This window comes from Pongo pygmaeus, chromosome 6 (assembly GCF_028885625.2).
Source record: "Pongo pygmaeus isolate AG05252 chromosome 6, NHGRI_mPonPyg2-v2.0_pri, whole genome shotgun sequence".
Taxonomy (NCBI): Eukaryota; Metazoa; Chordata; class Mammalia; order Primates; family Hominidae; genus Pongo; species Pongo pygmaeus.
The window spans coordinates 78,954,510-78,978,087 of NC_072379.2; the positions used below are offsets into that span (position 1 = coordinate 78,954,510).

A 23,578-nucleotide genomic window follows, 5' to 3' on the forward strand; every position below is an offset into this window, starting at 1 on the left:
GGTGCATATATATTTAGAATTGCTATATCTTCTTGTTGAATTGATCCCTTTATCATTATATAATGACCTTATCATTTTTTTTCCTGTTGATTTAAAATCTGTTTTATCTGATATAAGTATGACTACTCCTGCTCAAGTTTTCTTTCCATTTGCATGGAATGTCTTTTTCCACCCCTTTACCTTGAGTCTTTACATGTCTTTAGCAGTTAGGTGGATTTCTTGTAAGCAGGATATGGTTAGATCCTGCTTTTTAATCAATTCTGCCAAGCTGTATCTTTTAAGTGGAGCATTTAACCCATTTATGTTCAAAATTAATATTGGTATGTGAGGTTTTGTTCCTATCATAATGTTAACTTACCTAGTTGCTTTGCAGTCTCAGTTGTGGAACTGTTTTATAAGACCTGTGAGTTTCATCCTTTCATGTGTTTTTATGATGGTGAGTGCCAACGTTTCATTTCCATGTTTAGAAATCCCTTGAGCATTTCTTGTAGGACCGGTCTAGTGGTGATGAATTCCTTTAGCATTCACGTGTCTGGGAAATACTATTTCCCCTTCACTTACCAAGCTTAGTTTACCAGTATACAAAATTCGTGGCTGACAGTTTTCTTTTTCTTTTAAGAAGTCTGAAATTAGGCACCCAACCTCTTCTGGCTTATAGAGTTTCTGCTGAGCATTCTGCTGTAAGTCTGTTGGGGTTTCCTTTACAGAAGATTAGATGCTTTTCTCTTGTTGATTTTAGGATTTCTTTCCTTCACATTGACTTTAGACAGTCTGAAGACTATCTATCTTGGTCAAGCCATCTTGCAATATATCTTTTGGATTTCCTTGAGCCTCTTCTATTTCAACATCTAAATCTCTAGTGAGATGAGAGAATTATTCCTCAATTATCTCCTCACATAGGTTTTCCAAACCTTTTTCTTTTTCTTCTCCCTCAGGAAGAAACCTTCTCCCTATGACTAGGTTTGGAGGTTTTACATAATCTCATACTTCTCAAAGGCTTTGTTTATTTTTCAAAATTCTGTTTTTTCTAGCTGGATTAACTTGCAGGACCTGTCTTCATGCTCTGACAGTCTTTCTTCTCATTGGTCTAGTCTACTTGTTAAAACGTTCAACTCTATTTTGTAATTCATTCAATGAATTTTTCATTTCTAAAAGTTCTGGTGGATTTAAAAAAGTATCTCCTAATAAACTTTTCATTTATATCTTAAATTGTTTTTCTGATTTCTTTGTATTGTTTTTCAACTTTCTCTTGGGTATCATTGAACTTTAGTATCAATATTCTGAATTCTTTATCTGGTATTTAAAAGATTTCATTTTCATTAGGATCTATTGCTGGAGAGTTAGTATGATCCTTTGGAGGTGTTGTAATACTCTGTTTTTTCATACTTCCAGAATTGTTTCTCTAGTTCCTTCTCATCTGGATAAACTATCTCTTCTTATTTTTGAATTTACTTTTGTTTGGACATGATTTTTTTTTCCATCTTAAGGGTGAGACTATAATATATGTTGTGTATGGCCTTTTGGCTTTTATTCTGGGTGCTTTCCACTGAAAGCAAAGTTTCTATGAGTTACTTGGTTACAGACATGCTTTGTGTGATGGCTTCTCAAATACTAGTTGTAGAAGTGATGTACTGGGCATGTGAACAAACTCACTGCCTCTTGGGCCAGGATGGTGGAGGTCTCAGGAAGTTTATCTCATTCCCCAGAACTGTGCACTTGTGTTAGCAGATTTTGTATTGGGTTGTGCAATTTAACCTACAGACCAATAGGTGGTGCTTATGTGTAAAGGCCAGCTGCAGCAGAAGCAGACGGGTGTATGTTTGATCTTTGTTTACTGTAAGGATCTCTCTGTTGCCTCAAATTGGCCAGACTGTGTAATGCACAGTAGCCTGAGATCTGTGCTCAGCCCCTGATGGGGACAAAGCTGGGTAGAGCTAAACCACCAAGCCTGCTCTTCAATACTCCAATGGTGGACACAAGCACTAGCCCTGAAGCGGGTGGTGAGAGGAGCTCCTGGTAGAATGTGACAGGCTCTCTATGTGGGGGAGGGAACTGCCCCAGCTCCATACCTAGGCAGGCAGGAACATGATTTGCTTCCCTGTCACACCCCTGTTAGGCACTTGGGACACTCTGACGGGACAGACAACACTGTCTATATCCACACTGCCATGTAGCCAAGAGCTGTGAAATCTGCCTGTCCCACAGCTTGCTGCCAAAATGTCTTTGGTGTAGAACTTGTCTTCAGCCTAAAACATACATCTTTGTGGCTCTCCTGATTTCTGCTGCAGGAACATAACAACTCCACATATAAGGGGGAGGTGCCCCACCTTTCACACAAGCCTGGGCCCGGCTTGAATAAATTCTTATTTTTTAGATTATCAGTGTGGACACAGCCATACCTAATTGCCCTAGAATGGCTGTCTTCTGATACGCCTGTACCAACCTCCCATAGGAGCAGCCATGGCTATGTCCGCAGCAGTGGACAAGCTGCAGGAGAGATATCCCTTCTCCACATCTGTGCTTGAGCACTGAGGCTACCTGGCTGCTGGGATGGAACCCTGTTCCTCCCTTGAAGAGCCAAGCACAGTGCCCACATCTGCACTGGAAGTAGCAGTCACTCTCAGCCAAGTGGGGAGTTCTCGGGCAAAGGACAGCACACACTTTTGTGCACTGCACTTTCCCTTCCCTTAGGAGCAGCACTCCCTGAGGGATAGACCACTGAGAATCCTGCAGCTCCCCTGGGTCCAGCCAGCACTATGTGGCTGCTACAATCTGAGTGAGTGCCAGGGAATGTCTGTATGGGATCCAGTGATGTGGAGACACAAGGGCTGAGGTTCATTGGGCAGGACTCAGTCCCTCAACAGGCATGTCCCAAATATATTGGGCCTGCCATCACAGCTTGGGTCCGCGGGGAGGGTAAACAACCCAGCACGAGCTGGTAGTCTGGTGTAATGCCCTCAGTAAGTCCCCAAATCACCACCCACACCATTGTTTGGGTTCATAAGGGCAGAGGAACTCTCGAATACCAGCAGTTTGCTGCGAGGGGAAGGGGAGCCCAAAACACTTCCACCTATCCTTTCAACAAAATAGCAAGTCCCTTGGGCTTCCTAGCTAATCTCTGCCAGCCTCTTTTTCCTTCTTTTTCTGTGTCCTAGCTTCTTCCTGTGAGTTCTCCACTGGACTCCAGCACTCTCCCCTTGATATTCTATTCAAGTTATGATTATTCACCTGTAACTATGGTTCTTCTTTCTGAGAAGTGGTGTCTGATGTCTCTTGTCAGCCATCCTCTTCTCTGATGAAATACTTCTATTCAAGTGTCTTACCCATTTTTAAAGTAGATTATTTATCTTCTTATTGATTTGTAAGAATTCTTTATATATTCTACATAGAAGCCCTTTATCAAATACATGATTTGCTAATATTTCTTCCAGTCTGTGGCTTGTCTTTTTATTCTCTTAGTGGTGTATTTTGAAGTATAAGTGTTAATTTTATTGAAGATCCAATTATCTTTTTTTCTTTTAGGGCTTTTACTCTTGAGATTGTATCTAAGAATGTCTAATTAAGATATTCTAGAAGTTTTAGAAGTTTAGAGGTTACATTTAGGATTATGATTCACTGAAAGCTGATTTTTCTCTATGGTGAGAGCTAGGACTTAAGGGTATTTTGTACATACAAATATTCAATTATTATAGCACCAATTGTTGAAAAGACTGTCTTTTTCAATTAAATTGTGTTGGCTTCTTTGGCTAAAATAAACTGACCACAAATATAAGGGTTTATTTCTAGATTCACAAATTTTGTTTCATTTACCTATAAATCTTTATGTGTGCCAATACTATACTAAGTATATTAATGTAGGTTCACAGGAAACATTGAAATAGTGTAATATAATTCTACCAAATTTTTTGTTTTCAAGATTATTCAGACTTGTCTAAATCCTTTGTATTTCCATACATACTTTAGGATTAGCTTGTCAATTCCTAGTAAAAACCAAACCAAAAAACAAAAGCCCTGGTATTTTCATAGAAATTGCATTGAACCTATATATCAATTTGAGAATTACCATCTTAATATTGGTTCTTCCAATCCATGAACAAGTTAAATCTTTCCATTTATTTAATTTCCATTATTTAAATCCTTATTAATTTCATCCAGTAATGTTTTCAGTGTATAAATTCTGGAGTGCTCTGTTAAATTATTTCTAAACACTTTAATCTTTTTTGATGCAACTGTGAATAAACTGTTTTCTTATTTTTTAATTATTCGTAGCTACTACCCAGAAATATAATTGATCTCTGTATGTTGATCTCATATCATGTAACCTTGGTAAACTTATTATACTAATATATTTGTACATTCCATAGGAGTTTTTACATATAGGATTATGTCTTCTGTGAATAAAGGAAGTTGCACTGCTTCCTTTACAATCCGAATGTCTTTTTGTTTTCTTGCCTGGCTGCACTGGCTAGAATCTCCTGTACAGTAATGAATAAAAGTGGTGACAAGATGACAGTGGACATCCTTGCCTTGTTCCTTAGGAGAAAAGCGTTCTGTTTTATCATTTAATATGAGTAATCTGTAGGTTTTTCATAAATGCATTTCATCAGATGAAGAAAGTTTTCTTCTGTTCCCAGTTTGTTGAGAGATTTTTTTTTTAATCATGAATGACTGTTGAATATTGTCAAATGTTTCATCTGACTCTACTTAGGTGATTATGTAATTTATGTCCTTTATTCTATTAATATAATTCATGCCATTAACTGATTTTCTGATGTTAAACCATCATTGCATTCCTTGGACAAATCCCACTTACTCAGGGTATATAATCCCTCTTATTTATTGCTGGATTTGGTTTGCTCATATTTTATTAATAATTTTATATTTATATTCAAGATGGATATTCATCTTGTTTTATTTTCTTGAGATGTCTTTGCCTGACTTCGAAAGGAGAGTACTTACGACCTGAAAAAATAAATTGGAGAGTGTTCCCTCCTTTTCTATTTTTTAGAAAAAGAGTTTGTAAATAATTAACATTACTTTTTCCTTAAATATTTGATCGAATTCATCAAATATGACCCTGGGATAGTCTCTGTGGGAAGAATTTAAATTATTTATTCAGCTTCTTTACTTTTTATAAGTTTCTTCACATTTTCTGTTTGTTCCTAAGTCAGCTTTGGCACTTTATACCTTTCTACTAATTTGTGTCTTTTAGGAATTTGTCCATTTCATCTCAGTTTTCTAAGTTGATGGCAAAAAGTTGTTCATAATATTATTTCATAATAATTTTAAGTTTGTACAGTTGGTAGTAATGTCACCTCTTTCACTTCTGAAGTTGGTAATTTGGGTCTGCTTTTTTTCTAGTCAGTGTAGCTAAATGTTTGTCAACTTTAGTGATCTTTGCAAACTTTTAGTTACACTGATTTTTCTCTAATACCTTTCTGTTTCATTGGTTTTGCATATTCTTTATTTTCTCATTCCTTTGCTTGTTTTTGCTCTGATTTGCTTTTCTTTTTCCAGTTTCTTAAGATGGAAACTTACGTAATTAATGAGAAGTTTTTCTCTTTTTCTGATATGTGGATTTAAAAGTATAAATTTTCCTTGAAGCACTGCTTTAGCTGCATACATAAATTCTAAGTTGTGTTTTCATTTTCACTCAATTGAAAATATTTTAAAAATCCTTGGGTTATTAGAAAAGTGTTCCTTAATTGTCAAATATTTGGGGTTTTCTAAGATTTCTTTCTGTTATTCTGCAGTGACTGGGTGTTTTCCATCTATGCATGTCAGTTAGGTCAAGTTGATTGATAATATTGTTAAAGTCTTCTATCACCTTGCTGATTCTCTAATTGGTTTCTCAATAATGGGATGCTGAAATCTCTAATTACTGTCATATAATTATAATTTCCCATTTTACATTTTTTGCTTAATGTATTTTTGAAATGCAGATGTTAGATGCATATATCCTTATGATTGTTGTAAGTTCCTTTTGTACTAACCTTTTTATTATTATGAAACGTTCCTATTTGTCTTCAGTTATCTTTATTGTATTCAAGTCTACATTGCCTGATATTAACATATCTATTCCAGCTCTCTTATTGTTACTGTTTTATCTTTTTCCATCTTTTTGCTTTCAGTCTGTTTGGTTTTTTAAAAAATATTTATTTTTAATTATTGTGGGTACATAGTAGGTATACGTATTTACGGGACACATGAGATATTTTGGCACAGGCATGCAATGCATAACAATCACATGAGAGTAAAGTGGGTATCTATCCCCTCGAGCATTTATTCTTTATGTTACTAACAACCCAATTATACTCTTTTAGGTACTTTTAAATGAATAATGAATTATTACTGACTATAGTCCCACTGTTGTACTATCAAATACTAGGTCTTACTCATTCTTTCCAAATTTTCCCCATTAACCATTCCCACCTCCCCATGGCTCCCCATCCAACACTTTCCAGCCTGTAAGTAACCATCCTTCTATCCTCTAGTTCCATGAGTTCTATTGTTTTGATTTTTATATTCCACAAATGACTGGGAACATGCAATGTTTGTCTTTCTGTGCCTGGCTTATTTCACTTAACATAATGACATCCATGTTGTTGGATGGAACTGGATGTCATTATGATAGGATCTCATTCTTTTCGTGGCTGAATAGTACTGCTTTGTCTATAAGTACCACATTTTCTTTATCCATTCATCTGTTGATGGACACTTAGGCTGCTTCCAAATCTTGGCTATCGTGAACACTGCTACAACAAACATAGGAGTGCAGATGTCTCTTTAATATACTGATTTTGTTTCCTTTGGGTATATACCCAGCAGTAGGATTGCTGGATCATATTGTAGCTCTATTTTTAAGTTTTTTAAAGAAACCTCCAAACTGTTCTCCATAATGGTTGTACTAATTTACATCCCCATCAACAGTGTACAGAGGGTTCCCATTTCTCCACATTCTCAACAGCATCTGTTATTGCCTGACTTTTGGATAAAAGTCATCTTAACTGGGGTGAGATGATATCTCATTGCAGTTTTGATCTGCATTTCTCTAATAACCAATGATGCTGAGCACTTTTTCATATGCCTGTTTGCCATGTCTATGTCTTCTTTTGAGAAATGTCTAATCAAATATTTTGCCCATTTTAAAAATCATACTATTAGGTTTATTAATATAGAGTTCTTTGAGCTCCTTATATGTTCTGTTTATTAATCCCTTGTTAGGTGGGTAGTTTGCAAATATTTTCTCCCATTCTGTGGGATGTCTCTTCACATTGTTGATTGCTGTGCAGAAGCTTTCTAACTTGATGTCATCTCATTTTTCCATTTTTGCTTTGGTGGCCTGTGCTTGTGTGGTATTAGTCAAGAAATGTTTGCCCTGACCAATGTCCTGGAGAATTTCCCCAATGTTTTCTTGTAGTAGTTTCACAGTTTGAGGTCTCAGATTTAAGTCTTTAATCCATCTTGATTTTATTTTTGTATAAGGTGAGAAAAAGGAGTCAGGTTTCTTTCTCTGCATAGGCATATCCAGTTTTCCCAGCACCATGGATTGAAGTCTTTTTCCCAATGTGTGTTCTTGGCACCTTTGTCAAAAATGAGCTCATTTTAGGTGTGTGAATGTGTTTCTGGATTCTCTGTTCTGTTCCATTGGTCTATGGGTCTGTTTTTATGCCAGTGCCATGCTGTTTTGGTTACTATAGCTCTTCAGTAGAATTTAAAGTCAGGTCATGTCATTCCTCCGGTTTTGTTCTTTTCGCTTAGGACAGCTTTGGCTATCCTGGGTCTTTTGTCGTTCCATACAAATTTAGTTTTTTCATTTCTGTGAAGAATTTCATTGGTATTTTGATAGGAATTGCATTGAATCTAAGATTGCTTTGGGTAGAACAGACATTTTAACAATATTGATTCTTCAAATTAATGAACATGAAGTATCCTTCCATTTTTTGGTGTCCTCTTCAATTTCTTTCATCAGTGTCTCATACTTTTCATTGTAGAGATCTTTCAGTTCTTTGAATAATTCCAAGGCATTTAATTTTATTTGTGTCTATTGTAAATGGGATTACTTTTTATTTCTTTTTATATTGTTCACTTTAAGAATATAGGAACACTGCTGATTTTTGTATGTTGATTTTGTATTCTGCAACTTAACTGAATTTGTTTATCAGTTTCAATAGCTTTTTGATGGAGTCTGGGTTTTTCCAGATATAAGATTATATCATCTACAAACAAGGATAATTTGACTTCTTCCTTTCCAATTCAAATACCCTTTATTTCTCTCTCTTTTATGATTACTCTAGCTAAGACTTCCAGTACTATGTTGAATAACACTGGTGAAAGTGAACATCCTTTTTTTTTTTTCCCTATTCAGCACAATAATAGCTGTGGGATATATAGCTTTTATTATGTTGAGGTATGTTCCTTCTACAGCCAGTTTTTTTGAGGGTTTTTAACATGAAGAGATGCTGAACTTTATCAAATGTTTTTTCAGCATCAATTGAAATGATCATATGGCTTTTGTTCATTTTGTTGATATGATGTATCACATTGATTTGAGTTTGCTGAACCATGTTTGCATCCCTGGGATAAATCCAACTTAGACAGGATGAATGATCTTTTTCATGTATTGCTGAATTTGGTTTGCTAGTTATTTTGTTGAGGATTTTTGCATCAATATTCATCAGATAAACTGCCCTGTTGTTTTTACTTTTCTGATGTGTCTTTGTCTGGTTTTGGTATCAGGGTAATACTAGTCTTGTAGAACGAGTTTGAAAGTATTCCAACTCCCTCCATTTTTTGGAAAAGCTTTAGTAGGATTGGTACTAGGTGTTCTTTAAATGTTTGGTAGAATTCAGCAGTGAAGCCATTGGGTCCCCAGGCTTTTCTTTACTGGGAGACTTTTTAGTATGGGTTCAATCTCTGCTTGTTATTGGCCCATTTGGGCTTTGGATTTCTTCATGATTCTGTCTTGGTAGGTTATACATGTCTGAGAATTTATTCATTTCTTATAGATATTCCAATTTATTGGCATACAGTTGCTCAAAGTAGCCACTAATGATCTTTTGAATTTCTGTGGTATTGGCTGTAAAGTCTTCTTTTTCACCTCTGATTTATTTGGGTATTCTTTTTTTTCTTGGTTACCTTGGCTAAAGGTTTGTCAATTTTATCTTTTCAAAAAACTAACTTTTAATTTCAGTCATCTTTTGTAGTGTTTTCTTCATTTCAAATCCATTTTATTTCAGCTCTGATCTTTATTATTTCTTTTCTAATACTAATTTTCAGTTTGGTTTGCTCTTGCTTTTGCTGTTTTTTAAGATGCATTGTTAGGTCATTTATTTGAAGTTTTTCTTCTTTTTTGATGTAGGCACTTACAGCTATAAATTTCCCTCTTAGTGCTGCTTTTGCTATATCCCATAGATTTTGGTATGTTGTGCTTCCATTATCATTTGTTTCAAGAAGTTTTTCAATTTCCTTCTTCATTTCTTCATTGACTCACTGGTCATTTAGGAGCATATTGTTTAATTTCCATGTACTTGTATAGTTTCCAAAATTCCCCTTGTTATTGATTTGTAGTTTTATTCCACTGTGGTCAGAGAGGATTCCTGATATTATTTCAATTGTTCTGAATATTTTAAGACATGTTTTGTGACCTAATATGTGGTCTGTCTTTGAGAATGATCCATGTGCTGAGGAGGAAAATTTGTATTCTGAGGCTGTTGGATGAAATGTTCTGTAAATATCTCTTAGGTCCATTTGTTCTACAGTGCAGATTAAGCCCAATGTTTCCTTGCTGATTTTCTGTCTAGGAGATCTGTCTAATACTGAAAGTAGGGTGTTGAAGTCTCCACCTATTATTGTATTGGGGTCTATCCTCCTCTTTAGCTCTAATAATATTTGTTTTATATACCTGGGTGCTCCAGTGTTGGGTACATATATACTTACAATCATTACATCCTCTTGTTGAATTGACCCCTTTATCATTATATAATGACCCTGTCTTTTCTTACAGTTTTGTCTCCAAATCTATTTTGCCTGATATAAGCATAGCAACTCCTGCTCTTTTTTGGTTTCCACTGGCATGGAATATCTTTCCATCCTTTTAGTTTCAGTCTATGTTTATCTTTATAGGTGAAGTGTGTTTCTTGTAGGCAATAGATCATTGGGTCTCTCTCTCTTTTTTTTTTTTTTCATCCATTCAGCCACTCGTTGTCTTTTGTTTGGAGAGTTTAGTCCATTTACATTCCATTTTATTACGGATAAGTAGGAACTTACTCCTGCCATTTTATTATTTGTTTTCTGGTTTTCTCTTCCTTCCTTCTTTCTACCCTTCTTGTCTTCCTTTTGGTGATTTTTTTCTGGTGGTATGCTTTCTTCCTTTTATTTTTGAGATAGGGTTTCACTCTGTTACCCAGGCAGGAGTACAGTGGTGTGATCTTGGCTCACTGCAACCCCCACCTCCCAGGCTCAAGCGATTCTTGTGCCTCAGCCTCCCCAGTAGCTGGGACTACAGGTGTGTGCCACCACGCCCAGCTAATTTTTGTATTTTTAGTAGAGACAGAGTTTCACCATGTTGGCCAGGCTGGTCTCAAACTCCTGACCTCAAGGGATCTGCCCACCTTGGCCTCCCAAGTTGCTGGGATTACAGGCGTGAGTTTCCTCAACATCGCTACTTTGAATTCTTTGTCTGAAAGGTTATATATCTCTGTTTCTCTAGGATTAGTCTCTGGTGCCTGGTTCATTTGGTGAGGTCATGTTTTCCTGGATGGTGCTAATTACTGTAGATGTTCCTCAGTGTCTGGGCATTGAAGAGTTAGGTATTTATTGTAGTCTTCACAGTCTGGGCTTGTTTGTGCCTGTCCTTCTTGGGAAGGCTTTCCAGGTATTCAAAGAGACTTGGGCCCCAAGCCCAATAACACTGTGTTTTTTTCAGATTTGTAGAGTTATACCTACCACCTTGGAGGTCTTGAAAAAGATCTGGGAGAATTCTCTTGATTACCAGACAAAGACTGTTGTTCTTTTCCCTTAACTTTCTCCTCAGCAAACAGGGGGTGTCTGTCTGTCTATCTGTCTCTCTCTTTAAAGCTTGCCAATAAAAAGTTCTGACTGCTGGAATGGTCGATTCTCCTCTGGCTGAGGTTGGTCCAAACGCTCCCTCCATGCACAGGCACTGGCTGAGGCCAGCATGGCTTTATTCTTCACTGTGATATGGCAGTACTAAGTTCAGTGTAAAGTTCCCCAGTTGCTGTGCTCTTCTTCCCCAAAGTGCACAGATTCTGTGCTCCACACAATTGCTGCCAGGGAATGGAGGGGTAACATCAGCAATTCAAGACTCTCTCTCCTGGCCTACTCAATGCCTCTTTTGGTGCTATGAACTTAAAACTCGGTACTGTGGTTGATCACTTGATTTTGGGTTCTTGTGAATGGTGTTTTTCCCTGTGCAGATAGTTGTTAAAATTTAGTACTCCATTGGGGGGTGGGAGGGATGAATGGTGCAGGCTTCTATTTTTGTGTCACAACTTTTTTTGTTTACCTATTCTTCCTTTCCTGCTTTGTGATATTTTTTAGTATGCCATTTTAATTCCTCTGGTTTTTTTTTTTTTTTTTTTTTTTTTTTACATTTTTGGAGTTATCTTCTTAGTAACTTAGCAACTGCTCTAGGGATTATAATGTATCTTAATTTATCACAATGTATATCACAATAATACTTAATATCAGTCAAATAGAAACTATAATTTATGTCCTTTTCCTAACTCCTCCTTTGTGCTATTATCATATATATATTTCATGTACCTGCTATAAATCCAACAAAACAATGTTGAAAACTCCTTCATATTTACCACATATTTACTATTCCCAGCATTCTTTAATTCTTCCTATGGATACAAACTAATATACAGTGCTACTTCCTTTCAGCCTGAAGATTTGCTTTAATATTTCTTATAAGACAGTCTGAAAGGGAGAAATTCTCTCAAGTTTTACCTGGGAATGCCATTTTTTCACCTTCACTTTGGAAGACTAGTTTTGCTGGATATAGAATACTTGGTTGACAGTTTTTTTGGTTTATTTTTTTTTCTTTCAGCACTTTGAATGCATCAGGCCTTATGGTCCCCATCACTTCTGATTTTAAAGTCAGCTGTTAAAGCTATTAGAGGTCCCCTACGTGTGATGACCCATTTTCTTCTTTTTATGGCTCTCTTTGTGTTTTCCTAGTTGTGGTTAGTTAAGCTTCATGAATCTGTAGATTGTTTTTCATCAAATTTGCAAAGTTCTCTGTCAGTATTTCTTTGATTCTTTTTCTCTGCTCTGTCTCTTTTCTCCTATGAGGCTTTTTCAACTTTAATCTTTTTTTCCTCTCCATTCTTCAGAGTATATAAATTCTATTGACTTATCTTCTAATTCATTGATTCTACTGCCATCGCAAATCTGTTGTCAAACCCATCTAACATTTTTATATTTAGTTATTGCCCTTTTTAACTCTAAAATTTTGTTTCCTTCTTTTTTAGAATGACTATCTCTTTGTAAAAATTCTTTTATTATTTTTTATTTTTTGGGGGATGGAGTCTCGCTCTGTTACCCAGGCTGCAGTGCAGTGGCGCGATCTTGGCTCACTGCAAGCTCCGCCTCCCTGGTTTTATTTCCAGCAGCCCACTTGAATTTCCTCTGCACCTATTCCTAGGCTCTCCTAGCCAAGAACGCATTGGTGGCCTGGGCCCACTCTGTTCTCTGAGGTGCATGTCCACAGCCTCCAGTCAACCTGGGATATGTGGGGAATTTATCAAGCTCCCACTATTGTCTTACCTCTCAAAACTTTCTATTAAACTCAACTAGTTCATGAGCCTACTGCTGGCCCCAAATTGGACTACAGTCTTAGACTAATAAAGTTGTTGGCCCTCTCTGTTTACTTGCCACAAAGATCCCTATTCTAACCTACAATGCTCCATAGCAAGTGATTTCTCTGCAAAAGTGGAAGCAAAGCTGCTGGTTTTCATCCTGATTGAAATGCTATGCAACAGAGCTAGGGACAAGGAAAGGAGAAAAGGAGTAGCACCAGATCACGAATTTGTGCTATTCTTATCCTATGTTCATTAGTTTTCATGAATAAAGCTTCTCAGTTTGTTTGGTAAAGTACTCAAACAATTGTTTTGACAGTTTTGTCCAGCTTTATGGTTGCCTTCTGTGGAAAACAATCAAATGTTCTCACTGAATCAGTCATTCCTTTTTAAGAGTGTATGTCATATATTACTGAAATCCAGTTATAGTTAAATTATAAATCCAACAAAACAGTATTAAAAACTCTTTAATATTTATCCACATATTTACTATTCCCAGCACTCTTCAATTCTTCCTATGGATTCAAATTAATATCTGGTGTTACTTCCTTTCAGCCTAAATCTTGTTGATAACTCTAAGATTGTATTCAACTCTGAGATAAAAATACAAGTTCACTTTTTTGTTATTCATATGCTATACACAGACATGTAGTTATAGTAAGCTAGAGATATTAGACTTAGCTTCATTTATTTTTTGTTGCTGCTGGAGAAAACTGATTTTTTTGCATACATGTATGGTAGGCAGAAGGAGCTGAGTAGGTCTCTACATCCATACTATAAAGAAGCTGCTAAAATGTAATACAATCATAAGTAAAATCATGCTAATAAACTATATCTATGCAGTCCAGACACCACAGTATATGAGGGACACTGATAACCTATAGTACATAAAAATTATACAAAGAGGCCTGGAAACTGGTATATGAAAAAAATTTTGAGAGAAATGTAGATGTTCACTCTGGAGAAAAAAAATTACTTACTGCTAGCCTTTAAAAGACTTAGACTTACTCAATATTGATCCAGAGGGCAAAGTCAAAACTAAGTTATCTAATTCTAAGTTCAATACATAAGAGAACATATTTAACAACTTGAAACAATTAAACCAATTAAACTGGCTCTTTTTATAAAGTAGTGAGTTTCCGTCACTAAGAATGATCATGGCCTGGTGTGGTGGCTCATGCCTGTAATCCCAGCACTTTGGGAGGCCGAGGTGGGCAGATCGCTTGAGGTCAGGAGTTCGAGACTGGCCTGGCCAATATGGCAAAACCCCATCTCTACTAAAAATACAAAAATTAGCTGGGCATCGTGGCACATATCTGTAATCCCAGATACTCGGGTGGCTGAGGCAGGAGAATCGCTTCAACCCGGGAGGTGGAAGCTGCAGTGAGCCAAGACTGTGCCACTGTCCTCCAGCCTGGGTGACAGAGTGAGATTCCACCTCAAAAAAAAAAAAAAAAAAAAAGAATAACAGAGATTAGATGACCATCTTTTTAAGGAGTATTTATTTAGAAGATTGGCTGGATGACCTTTCAATTCTAAAGTTTCTGTAATTTATAAAAACAAATAGAAAAGAATTTAGATGGATAAAAGTATCAGGAAAAATAATCCAAAATATACATAAAGATATGACACCTCAGGTTATTCATAATAAATAAAGAAATGGGTCATAGAAACTAAGTTTCTAAGAAGCATGGATTACTGTTGGGTTCCAAAGGGCAACAATATGCTGGATATCATTAAAAAGCTATTAGATCACGCCTGTAATCCCAGCACTTTGGGAGGCCGAGGCGGGTGGATCATGAGATCAGGAGATTGAGACCATCCTGGCTAACACAGTGAAACCGTGTATGTACTAAAAATACAAAAAATTAGCCAGGCGTGGTGGTGGGTGCCTGTAGTCCCAGTTACTCCGGAGGCTGAGGCAGGAGAATGGTGTGAACCCAGGAGGTGGAGCCTGCAGTGAGCCAAGATCGCGCCACTGCATTCCAGCCTGGGCGACAGAGCGAGACTCCCTCTCAAATAAAAAAGCTATTAGAAACAGAAAACACTATCCTACCATTGTACAAAGCTATAACCTATAGCTCTGGTTGCTACAACTTAAAAACAAGCAAGCTGAAGAGAGAACAAAAGATAACTAAAATGAACAAGATAGAGAGTATTACATAAAATTAGACTTCACTCTGGAAAGGTTAAAGCTGACTGAGTGCATAACAAATATTTATAAAAGACACAAAATACACAAATAAGGTAAATTTAGACTTGTTCACCAAAATGTAGAATGCAGCCTACCAAACTAGAATTTGTCCTAACCTTACAAAAACCTGCCTAGAATTTATTCTAACCTTACCCTAGAATTTGTTCTAACTTTACTGAAAGAGGTAAGGTTAGGATAAATTTTAAAAGTGTCATTACATTCAAGAAATACTAAGGTTATCTACTAGGACCAAAAAAGGTTACAGACGGAAAACAGAAATAACTTACCTCTTTTAGTTGATCAGCACTCCCCCATGACGCAGAACGCTGATGTGACCTCTTTTCTGCACCCTCTTCTGCCCAACAGCTAGGTGTCTTTAAAAAATATATATATATATAAATAAAATAAGAAATTTTATCTCTACTTCCTAATCTCAAGCAACTGAAACATATTTCAAATTCTTAGCACATACCAGTTAGAGAGCTATACTAAAATCCTTTAAACGCTAAGAGTTTCGTGACCCCGTGAAATGTTTAAAATATTCTGCCATATTCTGAATTATATATGCTCAAAGACGTCTCTGAGTCATCTTACTTAAAACATTTGATATCTTCACATCAATAACATAAATAACTTAATTATAAAATTCAAAGGGAATAGTAAAGATATGTGTATTGGTGTTTTTAAAGAGAATAGCCAAACTAAATATGAAATGGTGTTTCCACTAAATTCAATAGAGGTAAAATGAACAAAAGTATCTCCAAAGCAGTAGTACTAAGAATGACCTACATTTCAAATATTTAGCTAGAGGGCTGACTGTACTACTTTTTCTGTGCTTGGGGAAGAGTAAGTATTAGTATCTTTTTTGAAAAATATCAGGCCTCTTTATATAAAACACATAAAGTTATTATAAAAGTGAAAAAGATTAAAAATAGTAAAATATAAGCTAAATAAACAGAATATAAACTAAAGTAATACATCTTCTAAAAAACCTGAACCGTATGTCAGAAAACAGAATCATTTTTATCTAAAATATCATTTTCAGTTATTTAGCCATTAATAGATACTATCCTCAAATGTAACACAAATCACTAAATCCGAAATAATGCCATACAGTGCTAAGACCATTTAATAGTTGTATTAAAAAATTAAACAATAGGCTGGGCATGGTGGCTCACACCTGTAATCCCAGCACTTTGGGAGGCCAAGAGGGGTGTATCACCTGAGGTCAGGAGTCTGAGACCAGCCTGACCAACATGGTGAAACCCCATCTCTAAAAAATTAGCTGGGCCTGGTGGCGAGCGCCTGTAATCTCAGCTACTTAGGAGGCTGAGACAGAAGAATCACTTGAACCCAGGAGGCAGAGGCTGCAGTGAGCCAAGATCACGTCATTGCACTCCAGCTCGGGCGACGGGAGTGAAACTCTGTCTCAAAAAAAAAATAATAATTAAATATTAAAATATCATCTTTAATACATGAGAAGACTCTTGCGTAATGTAAATCAGAAAGGGTAAAAACCACTACTTAGAGGGCAATGATTGTCACAGTAACTATATACAGCTTTAAAAATTATTTTTCATTACATGCTGAAAAAGGTATCATTTATATTAAGGCCATACTTGTGACTACATAACATATAAGTTCTTATGAAGAATTCATCAGCTCTATTTTGCAGTTCAAAATGCTTGTGGAAACTTTTAAAATAATCACCACGTCTTAAAAGCAACGATATTCAAAAAAACCACTAACAACTGAATGCTAGCTGAATAAACACAAAAATAAACTGCTTGAGCAGTTCACTAGTAAAAAGAGGTTGTTAAGTCAATTGACAGAGTAAAATACTTTATTCAATCAGCAAGACCACGGATAAGAGGTATCAATATATTAAATAAGTTGCTTATAAAAAACTATTACTTATTAGAATTTCCTATGTTCCATCCTAGATAAGATGAGCTACTCTGAAAACAATTCAGCCCTCCGAATAATTGTATCCTTAATAATGAATTTATTCCAAAATTATTCAATTGTTTAGTCACTTTTATTTTGATAATTTATATAACTTAATGGTTTTACCTGTCTACCAACTGAGCATTACTCTTATCAAAATGAAAATATTAAGGATCATAATCTTTATAACTCAAAGTATATTCACAGAAAATGAGTCAAATTTTTAGCATTTTCCACAATTATTCAAAATCAACATTTATAATATGAATTACATTCATTTTGTACAGCCCTTTTTCAAAGGACATTAACATATACTGTATCTCCAACTTACAGATAAATTAATAGCCACAAAAATTCTGCAACTGCTTCAATACTGGCAAGCATGCCAATAGCAAACGGAACTAAATCTGAGTTCTCTTATCTCACAGATTATCTTCTTTCTTCCTATTATCCTTTTCTTAAAAATGAATGTGAAAACCTATTCAATTATTTCAGAGTGTATTATTTACACAAAAGAATTACCTACAAAAGAAATCAAGTTAGTAGTATATGTATAGTTATGTGCTGCATAACAATGTTTTGGTCAATGATGGATGGCATAAATAACAGTGGTCTCATAAAATTATAATGAAGCTGAAAAATTCCTATTACCTAGTGATGTCTTGATGATCCTGATCTTGTGTGGGCCTAGGCTAATGTGTATGTTTGTCTTAGCTTTAAAAAAAAGTCTAAAAAGCAATAAATAAATAAATAAAAGCTTATAGAATAAGAATAGTTTGGTATGGTTGTACAATATGTTTGTGTTTTAAGCTAAGTGTTATTATGAAAGGATCAAAAAGCTAAACAAAATTAAGTTTATGAAGTAAAAATGTTATGGTAAGCCAAGGTTAACATTATTGAAGAAAGAAAAATATTTGTTATAAACTTAGTGTAGCCTAAATGTGCAGTGCTTAGAAAGTCTACAGTAGTTTCTGGTAATACCCTAAGGCTTCACATTCACTCACCACTCACTGACCCAATTGCAGCAGGTTCCAGTCCTGCAAACTCCATTCCATGGTACATGCCCTATACAGGTGTATCATTTTCTACCTTTATATATTATATTTTTACTGTGCCTTTTCTGTGTTTAGATATACAAATACCACTATGTTACAATTGCCTACAGTCTGCAGTACGGTAACATGCTGTACAGTTTTGTAGCCTAAGAGCAATGGGCTATGCCACATAACCTCAGTGTGTAGTAGGCTACACCATCTAGGTTTGTGTAAGTACACCCTATGATGTTCGCACAGCGATGAATGCCTAATGATACATTTCTCAAAACATATCCCCCTCATCAAGTGACAACGACTGTAGTTTTTAAAAGAGAAAAACGACTGAAAGAGTTCTCTCAATCATGTGACTACAGAATGCATATAATTTAAGGTCATCATAGTATTAACTTTCCAAAAATATCCCCGAAAGAGTAGTTTTAGTTCCATCAATTTAAAATAAACAGTATGAAAAATATTCTCATCTACAAATATATTCTATAGATTGAAATGTCCAATACAATAGCTACTAGCTACATGTGCCTATTTAGATTTAAATTAATGAGGACTTAATAAAACTAAAGTTCCTTAGTCACACTTAGCACATTTTAAAAGCTCAATAACCACATGTGGCTACTGGCTGTCATATAGGACAACACAAATACGGAACATTTCCAATACTAAAGAAAGTTCAATTGGAGGGCAGTGTTCTATACACTGATCACTGATTTTTAATGAGTTATTTTAGCCAAAACAAAACCAAAAGATGGCTACCAAAATCAAATCTATTTAAAGCTGATGATTAAGAAGTCACAGAAGGTGAACTAATTTGAATTCAATTTATTAAACCTGTGTATTTGAGAAATGTTTTACCATTTCAATCAGGAAAATAACACAAAGTAGCAAAAGTTATTTCCTTTCATATCAGCAAGCAGCCCCTTCCAACTGGTCTGTTATTCTGTCCATTAATCTAGACTAGAATTTTTTAAATAATGCTACATATAACCGTGCCCTTGGTGTTAAAAGGAGTAAACAAAAAGGGTTCCACAGTCAAATAAATTTAGGAAAAATTGTAATATCATACCATCATTTAAAAGAAATGAAACTTCTGTACACTTGAACAATGCAGAACTAAAACCTATCTGTAAGACTATTAACAAAAAAGGTAGTTGGAAAAAAAATACTCTATGTAAAAAGGATACCTATAGGTAGAAGGGGTCCTTTTTTATTCTCACTCCCTGGAAGTCTCCAAAGTCCAGACCATGAAATTTCTTTCCAACCTCTAGGGCCATCCTCCCAGCTCCAACCTGTGTGAGAATCACTTTTTCTCTAAGTAAAATACAAAGAGAACAATCCCACTGCACAGGACTAAAGAGGCTTCAAAATGAATACCATTAGAAAAATTATTTTTGGCTAGATCAACCAGGAAGCTTAAATACTGGGTGCTTTTGTTATGTGTATATCTTTATTCATTAACTAGAAAGGGCCAATATGCTTTTTAATTTTATCAACTTCAAACCAGCTCAAACTAACTCCTAGCAAAAAACATTCTTTGTCAATGTGCAAAAGTGTAAAGCCACTTAAAAAAAAAATCCATAAACAAAAACATCACAAAATTCTTTAATCTTATTTAAATATTAAAAAATCTATTTTATGTGGTTCATCACTGGTCTTAAAATTTATTGTAGTTTATAAATCGATTATAGAAATATGAGTACTGACTGCTAATTATTTTATAGTACTTATAGCAATGATAAACCTAGCAAGAAATGAGATGTAATTAGCTGAAAAATCAATGATACTTAAATTAAGAATTATATATGACCACAGACTCATCTTAAATTATAAAAAACGTTTAGAACAGGTAATGACAAACCCTTCATTACTTACAAATATTTGTTTTTGTTTACAAAAATTTGTTTTTCTTTTGACTAATAAAAAATTTTTTAACTTCTTTTAAAACTTTTTAAAATATTATTTTGGAAAGTCTATCTTGATGAAGTATTACAAAGCAGCACAAAAGACTGTGGTTCTAGTGTAATTATCCTTTGCCTTTCTGGGAAGAGTGGTAACCAGATACAGTAAATAGCTGCTCTGACTAGCAAAGAGTGTAGAAAAAGGCAAAATTCAGCTCAAACAAAACACTGTGAAAGTTAAGACTGCATTTTTATTTTATGTAAAGTTGGAAGGTTTTTTTTTTAAGCTTTAGGAATTCAGTAATAGCAGCAGTTATATATTCAAATTTTTTATCAAGCTCCAACTCTATGCTAAGTTTTGTGCTCATTATGTTAGACCAGTTTCAAAGTGCAGTCCCCAGATGAGCAGCAGCACCATCACATGTTAGAAAAGCAAATTCTCAGGCTCAACCTCAGACTACTAGATCTGGAACTCTTAGATAAGGCCAAGAAATATACTTCTTATTTTTTAAGCAACCTTTTCAGATGATTCTGATGGATTCTAAAGTTTGAAAACCAGTGTTAGACTAAAAAATTGAAATCAATAAGATACGGATTCTGCACTCAAGGTGTCATGTTGACCATATACCCACTCATTTTTCTTGCTAGCTTTGAACATGTTATTGTTTTAAAATCTCTTACATCTGACAGAAAATCAGCAACACAGGTGATTACTACATACCGCCAAAAATATTTTTCACACCATTCTAAAAAACACCCACTGAAGTCATAAAAACTAATAGTGCTAAGATGATGGCATGAACATCACCAATAGGATAACTAAGTAATGGAGGAGGGAGTAGTTTTCCTAAGAATGTAAATACACTCTCCTGCACCTGAACCTATAGATTTGAAGTACCATTTCTTATTTGTAAGACAGTAAACACACAATAACTACCTCTGACTGAATGAATCCTGACCTACCAGAAATTGTTTATTGAATTTCAGAGCCTCACATGCTCTGGGGTCATTTGTATCATTTCTATGCCATTTCCTACCAGTCCAGACCTAATGTTCATAATTGTATAATCAATAGTTGATACTAGTAATAATGACTTTTCCTGTCCACTTAATTCCATATTATTTAAACCTGGTAACAGTAAAATACTATCGATTCTAATCAAAGGCAACTAATATGTATCAGTGTCTGTTATGTCATAGATACTGTGCTAGAAGCTTAACATGGATTATTTCATATAATCCTCATTGCAATAGGCTATGTTGACAATAATAGTTGTCCCCCAAAAGCTGTTAGAATTCCAATAGCATGGAAGAGTTTTCCCTTGGTTTATAGTGGTTCCTAACAATATGGTATCTCCCATATCAATCATTCACTTATTCATTCATTTATACAAAACAGTATACCTTGAGAGGCATACTGCTTTCTCATACCATACTGTAAACTATGACCTAATTTTAAACTATAACTCTATGATCTTGTTTTTTTTTTCGTTTTTGAGATGGAGTCTCACTCTGTCGCCCAGGCTGGAGTGCAGTGGCGCGATCTCGGCTCGCTGCAAGCTCCACCTCCCGGGTTCACGCCATTCTCCTGCCTCAGCCTCCCGAGTAGTTGGGACTACAGGTGCCCGCCACCACACACGGCTAATTTTTTGTATTTTTAGTAGAGATGGGGTTTCACCATGTTAGCCAGGATGGTCTTGATCTCCTGACCTCGTGATCTGCCCACCTCGGTCTCCCAAAGTGCTGGGATTACAGGCATAAGCCACCGCGCCCGGCCGATCTTAATTGTTAAGACATAATGTCTCTAACGTAAAAATGTCTTTCTCAGTAAATTCTGTTTAATATTATCATAGGAATTTTTCATAGAAAATTGATACAAGATATAACAGGTTGAGAACCAATGTATAAGTCAATGTACAAAACCAACACAGGTCAGGGGACCAGAGTAAGAGTGTTATTCCAAATAAATACAACCTATTTCACAATTTTACCTAGAGTGTGCTTAGGGGCAAAGGCATGAGAAAGCAATGAAGAAAAACAGGTTAATTTTGTTTCCAGCTACATGTTTCTCATAAAGGGAAGAAAACTAAGTATCAGGGTAACGGGGGTATGGGAAAGGCCTTTCGCTGTATACTTTCTACTTTTGAAACAAATGAACATATAACCTATTAAAATTAATAAGTAGAATTTTGACTTTGGTAATTTTAGAGATAGTATTTGAAGCTAATGAATAAAATGTTAAATATTTTAGTTATGGGTTAACATCTTTCATCAATATAGCTGAGTATATTCCTTTAGCAATGAAAGAAATTACTCCCTAAACCAGGAACATGACTAATTTGGTGTGAACTATTCAACTCTAGGATTCTACAATCCTCTGTCTCATAATTAGATGATGGCTGAGAGAAAAAGTAAAGGTGATCTCAACAGCCAGTCAGGGGCCAGCTCCACAAAAAATAATTTAGACCCCTAGAATGCAATCTAAGAGGCAAAAACAGCCAAATCTTCAGTCTTGCTTCCATTTCATGAAGAAGTCCCCCAGCCCCTAAAATGTTTCAGCAACTGCTGTTTCTTAAATATATTTCAACAGCAAGCCCTTTGACAAGGGCACAGGAAACTCAGACAGCTGTATAAAGTGTGACTTTTGGTCAGGAAATGAATTTCTGATCACAGTGATAAAACTGAAAGTTATTTTTTATATCAGTAAGTATTTGAGGTGCATCATCTATTCCTTTGACTAAAGTCCTCCCCAACCAAGCTTCTTTCAGGAATGGAGGAAAAGGCTAGGTACTTTAAATATGACATCAACAGAAAAGAATATATATGTTTTAGTTCAGAGTTAGTTAACTTTATTGAATGTTGCCTAAAGCCAAATGCTAAGTACTTAGTCTGGATCTGTTTCTTAAAAACAAATAAAAACAAATAGATTTCTAGGGAAAGATGCTGGCATAGAGGCAGGATCATAAAACTCCATACACTGAAGTCTAATGAGATTAAGAGAAACTGCTTTATGTGCTTTTGGCATGTCTCATGTTTCATAGTTTAACTTTTAAAAATTAATTTAAAACAATAAAATACCAAATATAATAATAACATCACCTGGAGAAAGGGAAGTATCAGTATATGTAATTTTATTTAAGATCTAACCATCCCATCTCTCACCCCTCAGAGAATACAAGTTTTGAAATCTCTCCCTGGTATCAACCAAGAGACCAAGTGCCACGGAAGAAATTAAGAAAATTTTCTAAAGTGCTACAATCCAAAAACATACTAGGCTAGTAAGTTACTTAGGTAAAATCCTTTCAGACCCAAGTGACAGAGAATTCAGATGATATTTATACTGTGTTATGCTAGAGCACAGAGGAAGGAAATCTTGCAAAACCTGTTTATGAAGCAAGTGTAAAAGTACTCTAAGGCTCAAAAAAAAAAATTTAAGAACTCATTGCTGAATAATAAACAAATATAAAATTAACAAACATATTCACTGATGAAATGGCATTTTCCACATAAATTATTATTCCTGATTAAAACAAGAAAAATCATTAGTAAAATAAGCATGTGTACTCTATGTATAACAAGCACATATGCCTCACAGCAAATGTCAGTATACCTTGTCCAGTGAGTAAACTAGATACATTACCATTAGAGTCAAGAAAGAGGCCA

General features: G+C 35.4%; 1 protein-coding gene across 4 annotated transcripts in view; it reads right to left on the bottom strand.

The window, feature by feature from the left end:
* Nucleotides 1–23,578, bottom strand: part of GLCCI1 (glucocorticoid induced 1) — a 119,897-nt gene that overhangs the window by 51,278 nt on the left and 45,041 nt on the right. For all 4 annotated transcript variants that reach the window (XM_054496637.2, XM_054496635.2, XM_054496636.2 and 1 more), the window contains exon 3: nucleotides 15,309–15,395. In XM_054496637.2, the coding sequence (XP_054352612.1) occupies nucleotides 15,309–15,395 (87 nt within the window). The remainder of the gene's footprint in view (nucleotides 1–15,308; nucleotides 15,396–23,578) is intronic.